Here is an 18,071-nt window from a genome sequence, read left to right as displayed (position 1 = left end):
AGAGAACAAGAAAGAAGTATGCAAATAGGCCGTTCAAATTATGAGGCAGGGTAGACAGTCAGAAAGAACCTTTTTCCTAGGATGGAAAAATCAAATACTAGAGGGCATAGCTTTAGGATAAGATGCAAAGTGTAAAGGAGATTTCTGGAGCAAGCTTTTTTTAAGAGGGTTGTTAGTGCCTGGAACATGCTGTCGGGGGTGGTGATGGAGCTAGAAACGATAATGGCATTTAACAAACCTTTGGATAGGCAGGGAATGGAGGGGTATGGATTATGTGCAGATGAATAAGAGATGATCTTGGCATCATGTTTGCCACAGACATTGTGGGCCTGTTCTTGTGCTGTACTGTTTTATGTTCTATGCAAGGTTAGTTTGGCAGGGCTAATCTGATCTCATTTTGGCTCTGACTGATCACTGCCTCTGCTTCTTCTCCACTTCCCTATAAATGTCCACAATTCAATTTATATTTGAAAAAATGTTTCAATGATGTAATCATCTTACACTAGCTTACTTTTGCCTCCCTTCTGTCATAATAATAGTCATGGAGTGATACAGCAAGGAAATAGGTCTTTCAGCCCAACCTGTGCATGCCGACCATCAACCGCCCATCTAGGCCAAACCTACATTAATCCCTTTTCCTATTTTCTGTCATGGTTAGCTTTCCAAATTCATGTTCAGGATGTATCCCCAATGGCTAGGTTGCGTGTTGTAAGGCTATAGATCTTTCAACGAGAGGTTGAGAGGCCATTTATTGGATATTGTGTGCAATTTCTGATCTGGTGTTTGCTTTATACATGCTGATGGCTGTGTCCTTGGAAGGGCTACTCATCCAGCACAAAGTGTTGGGTTTTGAAAACTTCCAGCAATCAAAAACTGGATTGGGTTTTGTTTTGAATGGAGGACAGAGTAATCTGGAGCAAAACACAAAATGCTGGTGGAACTCAACGGGTCAGGCAAAAAATATGCTGAATATTTCCAACATTTTCTGTTATTTCTGATTTCCAGCATCTCAGGTTTATTTGTTCCTTGAGAGGAAAGCCTGGAACACTGGTCAACAGGTCTTATAGTAATGTTGATTTTCACCGCATTCCCTTTGTTTATAGCCACAAGAGAGGAAATAGATAGCTCCTCCTAAGCTATCTATATATTTGTAATGTTAGAGACACTCAATTTTCCACCACCTCAAATGAGTGCCCACCCAATGAGTAATGTAGGCAGCACTGACAATGCAATTTAAACGTAATTACAAATCTCAGATATTAATTCAAATTTTTAGGAGTAAATACATTTCTCAGCTTGTGAATCTGGTAACAAACATTAATGGAACTCTTGACTGCAGTTAAAAAAAATGCTAATTACCTTTTTAATCCCTAATTAGTTTTATTGCACACTTGTTGGTGAAACCATAAGATAGTATAGTTATTATCTCTTACTTTACATGAAACAAAGAAATTTCTATGTACAACAAAAATTGTATTTGCATTATTAATTTGACTAAATCTGGATTGCAAGCTGAAGCTGTGTATATTCTATTGACCACATTAAAAAAATCCTCAACTCTCGGTATAATAATGTAACATAAAGACTTAATTACAAGACAATGTTGCAACAAAATTTGGAATTTGTGTCTTTTCATCTGACAAAACACATTCTTTGTCTTTCAGGCAACATCACTGAAGAGCATTTATCATATTGTGGAGCTGCTAATTGCCCCGCGTATGATTCAATAATCAATGAAAATGTAACACAAACCAGCCACGCAGCATCCACAATTTACCTTCTCTCAGGAATTTATACTGGTATGTAGAATGTAATGGCAGCATATCCAACAACAAAACTCCTATGATTCTGCAAAGATTAGCTTACAGCATGCATTCGTTATTGGATTCATCCTAGTTCTACATCTTTACTATTAGGATAGCATCTATAAACTGTGAAGTGAAAATAACTTAAAACACAAAAAGACTTAAAACACAAGGTCATACACACACTGCGCATGACTTTGTTTATATTAACCCTGCCTCTGAAAGTTTATATTCCCCTTTATTGTAAATCTTGCTACAATCTATGGGGAATATACTTTTTGCGAAAAAAAATTAAGATATATTCCAGTGCCATTGTAGTTCATTGACATTTCAATTAATTTACATGTCAAAGACAGAAATTAATATATTTGCATTAACCTTTTGATTTAAAGTACAAGTACATTGATAGAAAGGTTTAGAGGGATATGGACCAAATGAGTGCAGGTGGGACTAGCTAGATGGAGCATCTTGGTCAGGAAGTTGGGCAGAAGGGCCTGATTTTGTGCAGTATGACTCCATAATATACTGAGCACAGTAAAATAAGTCAACTTAAAGGCCTGGATGTGTTAGTTCTACTTTGTAAAAGGAGAATGATAATACGAAGAATAACATTTGGGTGGTTCCAAAAATGCCTTTCCCAACTGAGTGTTTATGGTTGCTGTTTGAAGTTGCAGTGAATACCTTTGGACCATTGAATGTGGCAATCTGCAACTTTTTTGTGAAGGATGGGTCTTGCACTGAAATATCTGCAAGCTTTGGCCAGGCCAGAGAGCACCTCTCACTCATTTGGTCTCTGTATTGAATGGTCTACCATCACAGTACTGTGGCCAAAAATTCCTGTCCAAGTTAAAATTATGAAACCTCAGAAGGAAGTGCCCCCAATCTTTTTATGGCTGCTTTTACTAAAGCTGCTTTGTGTTGTTTTGTCCTTCTGTTAGGTGTTGGCGTAGCTGGAGTGATCTTTGTTGCCATTTTTCTGGATCAGTTCGATAAGCAAGAAGTGAGTGAGTTCAAAAAGCAGAAGATAAATATGTGTACTCAGTTTGTGGCTACATTCACACATTTAAAGGATAAACGGCAGATTCTGCTCATTGTCATGACAATGTACAGTGGGTTTGAACAGGGCTTCCTTGCCGGTGATTATACAAAGGTAAGAATTCTAAAAGCACTTGGTATGATATATTTAAGCAATCTAAATGCATTAAATAATGCACTAGGCCTTGTTTTACTTGGAACATAGAACTGTACAACACAGGAGCGTGCCCTTCGGCACCCAATATTTGTGCCGAACATGATACCAAGTTAAACTGATCTCATCTGCTTGTACATGATTCATATCACTCTATTCCTTGCACTTACATGTGCCAATCTGAAAGCTTAAATGCCACTAATGTATCTGTCTCCACCACCACCCCGGCAATCCATTCCAGGCCCACACCACTCTTACTGTGTAAAAAAAAAGGTTTATTCCCAATAATAAAGATCCACCATGAGACCCTGGAAAACATAGACCACTTTCCATATTTCAGCAGCCATTTCACCACCATCCCCAATGTTCCAGCACAAAATTTGGCCATCTAAGGAAAGGAATGTTGCAAGATAAAAATCTTGCAACAAGAAATATATTCCCCATAGATTGTAGCAAGATTTACAATAAAGGGAAATATAAACATTCAGAGGCAGGGTTAATGTAAACAAAGTCATGTGCAGTGTGTGTATGACCTTGTGTTTTAAGTCTTTGTGTGTGTTAAGTTATTTTCACTTCACAGTTTATAGATGCTGTCCTAATAGTAAAGATGTCTGGCACAACACCGAGCAGTACTATTCCTGCCTCTATGTATGCTTGTGGGATATGAGCTACACAGCTAGTGTTTCTAACTATAAACTAATGAAAAAGGCCTTGCTCTATGCTCAGTAATAGCAAAAGACTACCAGCAGGGTAGTCAATATTCAATAATGATTTCAAAGCTCTTTAGAAATGTGTAACTTGCCATTAACTTGTAGGGATACCTGTTCCATGATTCCTCAGAATGGAGGAGGGGCATTCATGATAGCATTGAGAACTTCTAGTCTCTTTGTCATCAGCACATCTAAAGCCCATAAAATGGCAGGAAAACTGCACCACCTCCTAAACTAACCACACACCTGCCCAACAAAGCAGAACATGTGGTAAAATCGACAGGTTCCATGATGGCTTCATCAGCTATTCCTGAAGCCTCAATGGACTACTTTAATAAAGTCTGGAGACATGTAAACCCAACAGACCCTGAAAGAGTATTGATGAACACATTTTTGCTAAGTAACAGCTGTCCGATGATAATTTGACAACTCGTTTGATTATAGACAGCAGATTGAGGCTGCAGTTGATAGTTATCATAATTAATACATTTTAATTTGATAAGCACGTAATAGGCTTTTACAAATAGTTGTTTTTTTTCCCCCAAGAGAATCAACATGACTTTAAATAAAGATTTAACTTGACATATAGATTCTTTAAACAGACGTACAATTCTATCATCAAACCTGCTGACAAGGGACGTGCCATGGTAGTCTGGCGAACTGACCTCCACCACGCTAAGGCCAAGCGCCAGCTCTCCGATACCTCCTCCTACTTACCCTTGGACCATGACTCCACAGATGAGCACGAGGCTATAATCTCACAGACCACTTCTGATTTTATCACTTCCGGCTGCCTGCTCTCCAAAGTCTCCAACCTCATCGTTCCACAGCCCCATACAGCTTTTACCTTCTCCCCAAAATCCATAAACAGACCTGCCCCTGCAGACCCATTGATTCTGTCCGCTTCTGTCCACTGAATTAATTTCCACATACCCCAACTCCATCCTATCCCCCCCAGGTCCAATCCCTCCTAACCTATGACCAAGACACCTCACATGCCCTTTGTCGCTTTGATTACTTCTGTTTCCCAGGGCCCCACTCCCTTATCTTTACTATAGATGTTCAGTCACTCTACACCTCCATCCCGCACCAGGAAGGCCTAAAAGCCCTCTGTTTTTCCTCGACTGCAGAACCAGTCAATTTCCCTCTACCAACACTCTCCTCCTCATTGTGGAACTGGTCCTTACTCTTAACAACTTCTCTTCGACTCCTCCCACTTCCTTCAAATCCAAGGCGTAGCCATGAGCACTGGTATGGGCCCCAGCTATGCCTGCCTCTTTGTAGGGTACGTGAAACAATCCCTGTTCCAGGCGTACACTGGCCCTATCCCCGAACTCTATCTCCGCTACCCCCTGCACCCATGCAGAACTCACAGACTTCATTAACTTCACTACTAATTTCCATCCTGGACTCAAATTCACTTGGACCATCTCCGACATCTCCTTTCTGTTTCTTGATCCCACCGTCTCCATCACAGGAGACAGACTATCGACTGACATCTATTATAAACCTACTGGCTCCCACAGCTATCTCGACTACATTTCTTCCCACCCTGCCTTCTGCAAAGACTATCCCCTACTCCCAATTCCTCTGTCTATGTTGCATCTGCGCTGAAGATGAGTTGTTCCATACTAAGACATCTGAGATGTCCTCATTCTTTAGGGAATGGGCGATCCCCTCTCCCATCATAGATGAGGCCCTTACATGGGTCTCTTCGGTATCCCGCAACTCCACTCTTGCTCCCCCTTCCCCCCAGTTGCAACAGGGACAGAGTTCCCCTAGTCCTCACCTTTCACCCCATCAGCCGTCGCATACAGCACATTATCCTCCGACATATTCGCCACCTCCAATGGGATCCCACCACTAGCCATATCTTCCCATCTCCACCCATTTCCAGTGAGTTTGTTCCCTCCATAACTCCCTGGTTAACTCCGCCCTTCCCACCCAAACCACCCAAACCACCCCCTCCCCAGCGACCTTCCCCTGCAACCACAGAAGATGCAACACCTGTCCCTATACCTCCTCCCTCGATTCCGTCCAAGGACCACGACAGTCCTTTCAGGAGAGGTAGAGGTTCACTTGCACCTACTCCAACCTCATCTACTGTATCTGCTGTTCCAGGCGTGGACTAAGCATAGGTTCTGCGATCTTTTTGCTGCACACCTCCACTCAGTCCGCCTAGGCCTACGTGATCTCCCAGTTGCTAAACACTAAATCCCCCTCCCATTCCCATACTGATCTTTCTGTCTTGGCCCTTCTCCACTATCAGAGTGAGGCCCAACACAAATTGGAGGAACACCACCTCATATTTCGCTTGGGCAGCCTACAACCCAACGGTATGAATATTGACTTCTCGAACTTCAAGTAACTCTTGCTTTTCCTCTCTCTCTCTCTTTCCCTCCCCCATCCTAGTTCTGACTAGTTTCACTGTCCTCCTGATTACATTTTACTGATTGTATGCCTCATTGTCACCTTCCCCTCAGCTAACAATGAACCATTCTACATTTCCCTTGAGCATTGTCCCCTTTGATCTGTCACTTCACACCTTGCCCTTCCATACCTCTGTCTCCCTCTCCCCTGACTCTCAGTCTGAAGAAGTGTCTCAACCCGAAACGTTACCCATTCCTCTCCAGAGATGCTGCCTGTTCCTCTGAGCTACTCCAGCATTTTGTGTCTATCTACAATTTTTTTTATTCTATTACCAGGCCTACATCACCTGTGCACTTGGAATACAATACGTTGGTTATTGTATGATCTGCTTTGGTGCCTCCAACTCCATTTTTTCTTTTACTTTTGGAAAAATGTCAAAATATACTGGACGTATTCCCCTGTTCTTCTTTGGTGAGTTCAAGTGCTTTCATTAAATGGCAAAACTCAAAAGAATATTTAAAGTTTAACCCATCAAAAAAAACTTTATGCTAATTACTAACTTTTAATTCATTGTTGTTCTCTGACAAGGAATCACAGGCATAGAGGTAAGACAACTTGTTTTCATAGTTCACAGAGCTACAACGAACAATTCGGAAGGAAAATTTCATGGAAAGATATTAAACACGTTATGATATTTTAAAAATCCATTCAATTTAAATAGCTGTAATGATCATTCAACCAACAATCTCACAAATGATATTAAAAGGGATGGATTATCACTAGTCAATTTACTAGTAGTTCAACATCAACTCAAATTCACTGGAGTAGCTTAACATTCTCAGCAAACTGCTTTGTACACATAAAAGCATAAATTACTTGCCACAAATTGGTACAAACTTTAAATTCAGGTTTCTCATGTTAAGATAAAAAGATCTTATAGGAGTAAAGAGGTCCTTCTGCAGTTGTATAGGGCCCTGGTGAGACCACATCTGGAGTATTGTGTGCAGTTTTGATCTCCTAAATTGAGGAAGGACATCCTTGCTATTGAGGCAGTGCAGCGTAGGTTCACGAGGTTAATCCCCGGGATGGCGGGACTGTCATATGAGGAAAGATTGGAAAGACTGGGTATAGCGGCAACTTTAGTCCTTCCCAATAAAGTCCTTAAGCTTACCGTTGACGAAGGAGTGGAGCGATATTTCTTGATGCAAAACAACAGAGAGATTTCACGACATTTCAGTTTAGCATGCACTATATATTGGCATCTAATCTACTACAGTGACTCTTCAATCTTCACGTCCACCAGTCTTTGCTGTAGTCGGGTATCAGCTTCCTGGAGCAGACATATCTTCGTAATCGGTCATTCCAAGATGATGCTCTTAGTCTGAAGTCGAACAGTACGCACAAAACCTTGTGCATCTGGTATAGTCTCCAACATTCTGCCCATTAGACTGGATCTTCAATCTTCTTCTCTTCCAGCTTAAGAAACGGTCTGCTGTCAGTCCTCTTGATGCTTCACCTGCAGGATTTTCCTTTGTGCTAACATATCTCCATTGTGATACTTCAGTACCATCCCTTACAAAAGAGATTCTGTTTTTTACAAATGTTTGAAGCGTTTGGTTTCATTGTTGCTATACTTAAGCACCATTGTGCTATCGGTGCAGAAGATGGATTTATCCAGTTGATGCTGTAATTCTTTTTGCAGCATTGTGTCAACTCTGGATTTTCCCATTATGAAGTTGTGATTGTATTGCTTGACCATAGATGAGGAGACCATAGATGACCCATCCCAGTAGGATTTTCACAGCGTATGGTTCATCTCCTTGACTATTGACCAGCACCCGAGGTTCCAATACCTTAGAAGCGTTTGCCCCGATGACTAGGTCAATGCCAGTCAATTTCAGGAATCTTGACATCCTTCAAGTAAGGCCATTGCTTCAGGTCTTCTTGTCTGGGAATGTTTAACTGAGAAACATTGTTAGTCTTATACGCAAACACATCAGAAAGTTGAATAAAATCATCTTTACCCAGACTAGATATTTCCAAACCTGAGATAAGATGACTGGTCACAGGCTTCACTTGATTCATGGTACACAGGGGAATTTTCCTCCTTGGTCCTGAAAGGTTCAGCCTTCTCATCAAGCTTCCCGTGCAGAATGTGGATGAGCTTCCATGATCCAAAAATGCATATATTTGCAACACTGTACTCCCCTTGTGGCTCTTTACTTGTACTGGTACAATGGGGAAGATGGAGGTATCATCACCGGCCCCAATATGGTCACATGTCTGAGATGGAAGAGCAGCATCACACGCAATTGGCTTTTCATTCTGTTCTGGTTTCTTTTCCTTGACCTTTTGTTCAATATGAAGTATTTTAGGATGATCTTCTCGCACCCGTGATTCTACAGGTTCTGTAGTCGTTGCCAAACTGCTTTTGGCTGTTTGTGGCTTTTCTCTTACCTTAGCAAAGGTAGGGCCTTTGACAGTTCCCCTTTTCAAATAAGAGTTCATCCCATCAGCTACTGTCAAACTGTATCTTGATTTCCTATCCTCAAGTACATTGAGTCTTGTATTGGCTGCTGCTATTGCAGCATCTAGTTCCAGTCGTTCCTTCCAGCTTCTCAGCTGTTCCTTCTGGCTCTTCCTATTGAGCTCCATTTCCAATTGTCTTCTCTTCTGTTCAATTGACAATTCCTTGTTTTTCAATTGTTCATCTCGTATCTTCTGTTTTTCCTCCTTTCTTCTGTTATTCTTCTTGTGCCTCAATTTCCTGCCTGTCTTCTATGAAGGCAACCTGTTCCTCGAAAACGGCCAGATCTGCCTTAGCTTTTATACGAGCAGAGTTCGTCGAAGATGCACGAGATGAAGAACGAGATTGAGGCTCAATTTAGAGTTTAAGACATTTGAAGCAGTCTTCAGGTCCAATGATATCTAAGTTTACACGACTCTGGTGTTTACACGAACATTGCACTCTCAGCAATGGAGTGTGTAGTTTGATTACCATCCTTAGTACCTTGTGTAAACCCAATAAAAGTTTCCACTGTTTGTGGAATCCACTGATTTTGCTTTTTGAGCTCATCTTCAGACAGTGGTAACTTTACCACTGATTAATTGATTAATTAAATCAGGTCTGATTGTACGCCATTTACATTTTCACCTGATTCCATGTTCTCTTTCATCATTTCTATTTACTCGGTAGCTTGTTTATATCTTGAGTTTTTCTGTTTTTCTTCTACTTCTTCAATCTCACGCTGTCCTTTCAGGGAAGCAACTCATTTCGAGACATAAGAGAACTTAGAAGTTCCACCTATTGAAGAAAAAAACATTTTACCTTTGGGAATCCATTCTGATCTTGCCACCTGCTGGTTGAACATCAGATTTACGTACAAGCATACGTGTACGTCAATTTCCCTTTAAGACGTGTTGACACAAAATTATGTCTTCAAAGGAATTCAAAGCAAAACTGATAGCAAGAAATGCACAAGGTCATTTCTTTGTTTCTAGCATTTCCAACATTTTTCAGTCATAGTTTTCTTATACAACTTCTGAAAAACAGCTTTCCAATAAAGCTTAATGCTACACACTGGCTTTTGAAGTTTTCCTTTCTCCGTAGTCAGATTAACGCAGACAATGACCCGATCAGTCTGTTTCGACTTCAGGGTTTTTGCAATAAAACAATTCTTGTTCCATGCAGTCGATACACAAGCTCTAGTCCCACTCCGAGAGCCAATTATAACTTTAAATGACTCATTAGAGACAGGTTAATTCATCTTCACTCACCGAGGATAGCTCTTGATCTATACAGTCCGGCTGAGGTAGGTTCTTACAATATAGTGGCAACTTTAGACCTTCCCAATAAAGACCTTAAACTTACCGTTGACAAAGGAGTGAAGTGATATTTCTTGACGCAAAACAACAACAGAGAGATCTTCATGATGTTTCAGTTTAATTAGTCATTTATTGAAGTAATAATACAAACAGATTAGTATATCTCCCATCGTATAACTCCTGGTAAGAACTTAATATCTCACCATCACTCCATCGTACCTGAAGCATTACATCAGTGCATTCTAAATTATACTCATAATAATAATAATAATAATAATAAACATTTATTTTTTATAGCGCTTTTCCAAATGCTCAAAGACGCTTTACAAAAACAGTCAAGACATAAAAACAAACAAACGAACTGTCCTGACGGAGAAGCGGCGGACAAATAGCGCCAGCGTCCTCTCACGTCAGGGTCCGACAGTAGACAATAAAGAACACAAGACGCACAATTACAATTTTAACACGAACAGCCATCACAGTGATTGCTCCAGGCACACCCTCACTGTGATGGAAGGCAAAGAAAAGTCTTATCTCCTCCTCATTCTTCTCCCGTGGTGCCACGAGGCGATCGAGGCTCCCAACTCTTGAAGCCCCCACCGGGCGATGGAAAGTCCCAGCGCCGAGCCGAGCAGGCCGATGAAGGTCCTGAGCCCCCACTGGGCGATGGAAAGTGCCGCGGCCGAGCCACGCAGGGCGATGAAGGGCCTGCGAGCGGGTCAATCAAACCTCGCGCTTCGGGGCGGTCGAAGCTGCTACGGCTGGAGCTCCCGAAAGCCGGTCGCCAGCCAGGGGCCGTAATCTCACACCTCCCCTGGTTCTTCCCAGTCCATATACGTAAGCCAACTATTCATCCCAGGACAACCCCCAAGTGTCCAAAAATAATACAACAGGGTACACAATAATATAATATGCTAAAATAGACAATAGGTGCAGGAGTAGGCTATTCGGCTCTTCGAGCCAGCACCACTATTCAATGTGATCATGGCTGATCATTCTCAATCAGTACACCATTCCTGCCTTCTCCCTATACCTCTGAAGAAGGGTCTCGACCCGAAACGTCACCCATTCCTTCTCTCCCGAGATGCTGCCTGACCTGCTGAGTTACTCCAGCATTTTGTGAATAAATCCCTATACCTCCCCATATCCTTATGAGCTCTATCTAGCTCTCTCTTCAAAGCATTCAGAGAATTGGCCTCCACTGCCTTCTGAGGCAGAGAATTCCCCAGATTTACAACTCTCTGACTGAAAAGGTTTTTCCCCATCTCCGTTCTAAATGGCTTACCCCTTATTCTTAAACTGTGGCCCCTGGTTCTGGACTCCCCCAACATTGGGAACATGTTTCCTGCCTCCAACTGTCCAACCCCTTAATAATCTTATATGTTTCGATAAGATCCCCTCTCATCCTTCTAAATTCCAGTGTATGCAAGCCTAGTCGCTCCAGTCTTTCAACATATGACAGTCCCGCCATTGCGGGAATTAACCTAGTAAACCTACGCTGCACGCCCTCAATAGCATGAATATCCTTCCTCAAATTTGGAGACCAAAACTGCACATAGTACTCCAGGTGCAGTCTCACTAGGGCCCTGTACAACTGCAGAAGGACCTCTTTGCTCCTATACTCAACTCCTCTTGTTATGAAGACCATCATTCCATTGGCTTTCTTCACTGCTGTACCTGCATGCTTCCTTTCAGTGACAGATGCACTAGGACAACCAGATCATGTTGTTCGTCCCCTTTTCCTAACTTGACACCATTCAGATAATAATCTGCCTTATTATTAATCTGCCTTATACCACCAAAGTGGATAACCTTACACTTATCCACATTAAACTGCATCTGCCATGCATCCACCCACTCACATAACCTGTCCAAGTCACCCTGCAACCTCATAGCATCGTCCTCACAGTTCACACTGCCACCCAGCTTTGTATCATCTGCAAATTTGCTAATGGTTCTTTTAATCCCTTCATCCAAGTCATTAATGTATATTGTAAATAGCTGCAGTCCCAGCACAGAGCCTTGCGGTACCCCACTGGTCACTGCCTGCCATTCTGAAAGGGACCCATTTATCCCTACTCTTAGCTTTCTGTCTGCCAACCAATTTTCTATCCATGTCAGTACCCTACCCCCAATACCATGTGCTCTAATTTTGCCCACTAATCTCCTATGTGGGACCTTCTCGAAAGTCAAGGTACACTACATCCACCGGCTCTCCCCCGTCAATTTTCCTAGTTACATCCTCAAGATTAGTCAAGCATGATTTCCCCTTCGTAAATCCATGCTGACTCGGAACAATCCTGTTACTGCTATCCAAATGCTTATAGTTGACTCCAGCATCTTCCCCACCACTGATGTCAGACTAACTGGTCTATAATTTTCCGTTTTCTCTCTCCCTCCTTTCTTAAAAAGTGGGATAACATTAGCTACTCTCCAATCCACAGGAACTGATCCTGAATCTATAGAACATTGGAAAATGATCACCAATGTGTCCACAAAATGCTGGAGTAACTCAGCAGGTCAGGCAGCATCTCAGGAGAGAAGGAATGGGTGAAGTTTCGGGTCGAGACCCTTCTTCAGTCTGATGAAGGGTCTCGACCCGAAACGTCACCCATTCCTTCTCTCCTGAGATGCTGCCTGACCTTCTGAGTTACTCCAGCATTTTGTGAATAAATACCTTCGATTTGTACCAGCATCTGCAGTTATTTTCTTACACCAATGCGTCCACGATTTCTAGAGCCATCTCCTTAAGTACCCTGGGATGCAGACCATCAGGCCCTGGGGATTTATCAGGCTTCAGTCCGATCAGTCTACCCAACACCATTTCCTGCCGAATGTAAATTTCCTTCAGTTCCTCCGTCACCCCCGAGGATCTCTGGCCACTGGAACATCTGGGAGATTGTTTGTATCTCAAATAGCTAATAAACACAAATGGCTCCTGCACAGGGCTTGAATTCACTGGAATTTAGGATGAGAGGGGATCTTAATATAATAATAATTATATATTCCTTTATTCGTCCCACACCGGGGAAATTTACAGTGTTACAGCAGCAAAGTGGATAGCAAGAGAGAACGTATAGAAATGTATAAAATCATGAAAGGACTGGTCAAGTTAGATGCAGGAAAAATGTTCCGAATGTTGGGGGAGTCCAGAACCAGGGGCCACAGTCTAATAATAAAGGGGAGGCCATTTAAAACTGAGGTGAGGAAGAAAAAAAAAATTCACCCAGAGAGTTGTGAATTTATGGAATTCTCTGCCACAGAAGGCTGTGGAGGCCAATTCACTGGATGAGAGTTAGATAGAACTCTAGGGGTTATGGGAGATGGGGAAAAGGGGTATGGGGAGAAGGTAGGCACAGGTTACTGATTGTGGATGATCAGCCATAATCACAATGAATGGCAGTGCTGGCTCAAAAGGGCTGAATGGCCTCCTCCTGCACCTATTTTCTATGTTTTTTATCCACTGTATATTTCTATACAATAATCTTAAATCACTAATCTGCTTCTTGTTACAGCAACCCTTGTTAATTTGGCATCAATAATTTCAATGTTTTTATGGAAACCACATCCAGATCAATTACCAGTATTTTTTGTGTTTCCTATTCTGTGGGGAATGGCTGATGCTGTTTGGCAGACGCAGACAAACGGTAAGATGACAAATAATTAGTGACAATGTGACAGTCAAAATGGAAATTAAATATTCAATAGCAAGATAAATATTCAATAAGAACTGTGCATCACCCTATGTAAGATGAAGTTAAGGTCAGAATATTTGGTACAAGACTATTCAGCATTGTTATTTTGTGGTCTCTAAAACATAAGACACAGAAACAAGCCCTTTGGCCTACCGTATCCTTTTTATGCATTCATCTACACTAATCCCATTAGTCAGCACTTAGTTCTATGCCTTGGCAATTGAAGTACTCATCCGGATACTTCACTATTGTGAAAGATGTCGGTGAAGCTGCATTTGTAGTATTGTGTTCACTTTTAGACACCCTGTTATAGAAAATGTGTTATTAAGCTGGAAGATGTGCAGAGAAGATTTACGAGAATGTGCCACAACTCGAGGCCTGAGCTATATAAGGAGAGGTTGGATTGGCGAGGACTTTAATCCTTGTAGCGCAGGAGACTGAGGAGTGATCTTATAGAGGTGTATAAAATCAGGAGAGAAATTGCTAAACTGATCAAGATCTCTTGTAATTTTTGATAACCATCTTCATTGCATTAGATACCATCTACTTTATTGTCATCTCCAAACTTATATATGTTGATAAACACCATACAGATGCGCCATAGATAGCATTTTATCAGGATGCATCACAGCTTGGTTAGGGAACAGCTCCATCCAAGACGGCAAGAAATTGCAGTAAATTGTGGATGCAGCCCAGACCATCACACAAATCAACCTCCCTTCTATTGACTTCATTTCTACGTCACGTTGCCTCAGCAAGGTCAGCAGTATAATCAAGGATGAGTCGCACCCTGGCCACTTCCTCTTCACCCCCCCTCTCCCATCAGGCAAAAGGTATAGAAGTGTGAAAACACACACCACCAGATTCAGGGACAGTTTCTTACCAGCTGTTATCGAGCAACTGAATCATCCTACCACAACCAGAGAGCAGTGCTGAACTACTATCTACCTCTTTGGTAACTCTCGAACTATCCTTGATCGGACTTTGCTAGCTTTACCTTGCACTAAATGTTAACCCCTTATCATGTATCTATACATTGTAAATGGATCGATTGTAATCATGTATTGTCTTTCTGCTGACTGGTTAGCACACAACAAAAGCTTTTTACAGAACCTCGGTACATGTGACAATAAACTAAACAACAATGGGCCCAGCACCAGTCCTTGAGGTACTGTGGCAAGTCTGGAAGCGGATGTGTGTTGCAGACGGAGTTTATTGCATGGGCAAACTCCGTGACAATCGCAACACTCAAAACTGTAGACAACCAACAAAACGTCTTCATCAGACGGAGTTCAACACTAGACTGCTTGTCCCTCCCGCGCTGGCATGCCCCGTGACATCGCTAGCCAATCCGAGAGTTCGAACTCTTCCAACCAATCCCTATGTCCCTACAGTACAACAGTAGTTGCAGGCCTCCGGTTCTTAAAAACAACCATCCACCACCATCGTAGAATCATAGAACTTCAGATGCTGGTTTATACCATAGACACAAAGAGCTGGATTAGTTCAGCGAATCAGGTAGCAGGATGGTTGCCTTTTTGGGTCTGATGAAGGGTCCCGACCCAAAATGTCACCTATCCTTTTTCTCCAGCGATGCTGCCTGACCCGCTGAGTTACTCCAGCACTTTGTGTCTATTTACCACCATTCACGCTTCCTTCCATTAAGCTAATTCTGTATTCAGGCAGCAAGCTCTCACTGGAGTTAAGCTGGAAATGGTGTAGAAAAGATTTGCCAGGATGTTAACAGGACTCAAGGGGTTAAGTTATAATGGGAGGCTGGAACTATTTTCCTTGCAGTGTTAGTGGCTGAGGGGTGACCTTGTACAGATATACAAAATGATAGGAGGCATAGATAAGATGAGTGGTCAGTCTTTTTCCCAGAATCAGGCAGTCCAGAACTTGGCATAAGTTTAAGGTGATAGGTGAACGATTTAAAAGAAACCTGAGAGACATAGAGGTTAGTGCATATGTGCAACAAACTTTCATGAGAAGCTGTGGAGGTGGATACAATGGAAACATTTAAAAGACATTTAGACAAGTACATGGATAGGATAGGTTTAGAAAGATATGGACCAAATGCAGTCAAATGGGACTAGCTGAACCAATATTTTATATAATTGTACCATACATAACCTCCCTGTTCTTGTTTGCTGTGCCCCATGGCTAATGAAGACAAGTATCCCATGTGCCTTATCCACCATCTTATCTAACTATTCTGCAACATTCGGTGATATTTCAACTTCCACACTCATGTTCCTCTATTTCTCAAGACTCCCGAAGGCTCTACCATTCATGATATATGTCTCACCCTAAATTGTCCTCCCAAAGTGCATCATCTGACACTCACCGGGATTAAATTCCATCTCCCATTTCCAACTGATCAATATCAGCCTGTAGTCCACAACTACTATATCAAAATCACAGCAATTTTATGCCATACTTCCTTCATTCATATCCAAATTGTTAAATGTTACAGAAATAATGGTCCCAGCATGGATCAATATGGTGTACTGGAATAGGTTTACAATCACAATAATAACCCTCCACCATAACACTGCCTCAAACTACCAAGGCAATTTTGGATCCAATTTGCCAACTTGTCCTAGATCCCATGGGCTCTAACCTGACTCCTGACATAATCAAAGTTAGATTAGAAACATAGAAAATAGGTGCAGGAGGAGGCCATTCGGCTCTTTGAGCCAGCATTTTTCCTTGATCTAGCCTGTCCATTCCCTTAAGAATTTTATATGTTTCTATGAGATCCCCTTTCATCCTTCTAAATTCCAGTGAACATAAGCCCAGTCGATCCATTCTTTCATATGTCAGTCCCGCCATCCCGGGAATTAACCTGGTGAACCTACGCTGCACTCCCTCAATAGCAAAAATGTCTTTCCTCAAATTAGGAGACCAAAAGTGCACACAATACTCCGGTGTGGTCTCACCAGGGCCCTGTACAAGTGCAGTAGGACCTCCTTGTTCCTATACCTAAATCCTCTCGTTATGAAGGCCAACATGCCATTTGCTTTCTTCACTGCCTGCTGGACCTGCATGCTACTTTCAGTGACTGATGTACCAGGACACCCAGGTCTCATTGCACCTCCACTTTTCCTAATCCGACACCATTCAGATAATAATCTGCCTTCTTTTCTTGCCATAATTTTAATACAAATTATTTAAATGATTTCAAAAATGATCTCAACACATTCAAACATGAATTGGATCATAAATCATTTTAATGTATGTTCTATATTGGATCACCTTTCAACCTGATTGAGATGTTATGCATGTGACTGGCCTGGGGATAAATCAAGTAGAAAATAAATTGAAACACTGATGATCTTGAAGATAAGAATGAATTTGAGTAATGTTAATAATTTTGTTTCTTTTCTTCAAGCCCTCTATGGAGTTTTATTTGTGGAACACAAAGAAGCAGCATTTGCCAACTATCGGTTGTGGGAATCTGTGGGATTTGTTATAGCATTTGCTTATGCAAACTTTTTATGTATAAAGATCAAGTTGATTATCTTGTTGATAGTCTTGTTAACAGGCATGATTTTATATGGTGTTGTGGAATACCTTGAATACTCAAAAGTGAGGCAGGAACCTGCTTCACAAATATTCAATCAAAAGATTAAAATTGAAAAGGAAAAAATTGAAGAAAAAAAGGAAACTGAAACTGATGATGAGAAAGTTTGTGAAAGTGGCACAGAAACACAAGCTATCATTTCTGAGACAAAGTTTTGATGGCAAATTTTCATTTATTTTTCCAGAGGTTTCCACTAATAACCAAATATCAGCATTTCTTAAAATCTAGCATATGATTTTAAATGGATTGCTTTTTGTAAATTACTAATTGTAAATATATGTATCCATCTATCTATCTATCTATCTATCTATCTATCTATCTATCTATCTATCTATCTATCTATCTATCTATCTATCTATCTATCTATCTATCTATCTATCTATCTATCTATCTATCTATCTATCTATCTTCTTCTATCTATCTATCTATCTATCTATCTTCTATCTATCTATAATCTATATATATTTTAATACTACTAAAACTCAGATTTGTATGTATGTTTGTAACAGTGATTTTATTTTTAATACTACTAAATCTCAGATTTGTATGTATGTTTGTAACAGTGATTTCGGCTGATTTCTGCAAAACGGTGAACCGTAGCGCCACAATTTTTGCACCGCCTTAATCACCACGCTGGACGCTTGCCGAAAATGATATTTTTATTTAATTCGGTCGTATATTTTTTAAGTTACAGAGGTTCAAAAGTCAAAACTTTTTTTCTCTCAGTTATTTCGGCTGATTTTGGCAAAAACGGTGAACCGTAGCGCCACGATTTTTGCACTGCCTTAATCACCACGCTGAACGCTGGTGGAAAATGATATTTTTATTTGATTCGGTCGTATATTTTTTAAGTTACAGAGGTTTTAGTATAAAATTTAAAAATTCCAGCCG

General features: G+C 41.2%; 1 protein-coding gene across 3 annotated transcripts in view; it reads left to right on the top strand.

Moving 5' to 3' along the window:
- unc93a (unc-93 homolog A) overlaps positions 1–18,071 on the top strand; it is a 34,468-nt gene that overhangs the window by 10,438 nt on the left and 5,959 nt on the right. Inside the window, exons 4-8 of one of the 3 annotated variants that reach the window (XM_078405181.1) lie at positions 1,665–1,799; positions 2,744–2,805; positions 6,410–6,545; positions 13,415–13,546; positions 16,989–17,504. In XM_078405181.1, the coding sequence (XP_078261307.1) occupies positions 1,665–1,799; positions 2,744–2,805; positions 6,410–6,545; positions 13,415–13,546; positions 16,989–17,338 (815 nt within the window). In that variant the 3' untranslated portion in view covers positions 17,339–17,504. Of the gene's footprint in view, positions 1–1,664; positions 1,800–2,743; positions 2,956–6,409; positions 6,546–13,414; positions 13,547–16,988; positions 17,505–18,071 lie in introns of those variants that run through there. The other 2 variants (XM_078405180.1, XM_078405183.1) reach the window with 2 other exon arrangements.

The sequence above is a fragment of the Rhinoraja longicauda genome, chromosome 9, assembly GCF_053455715.1.
Source record: "Rhinoraja longicauda isolate Sanriku21f chromosome 9, sRhiLon1.1, whole genome shotgun sequence".
NCBI classification, from domain to species: Eukaryota; Metazoa; Chordata; class Chondrichthyes; order Rajiformes; family Arhynchobatidae; genus Rhinoraja; species Rhinoraja longicauda.
This window is presented reverse-complemented; position numbering and strand designations above follow the sequence as displayed.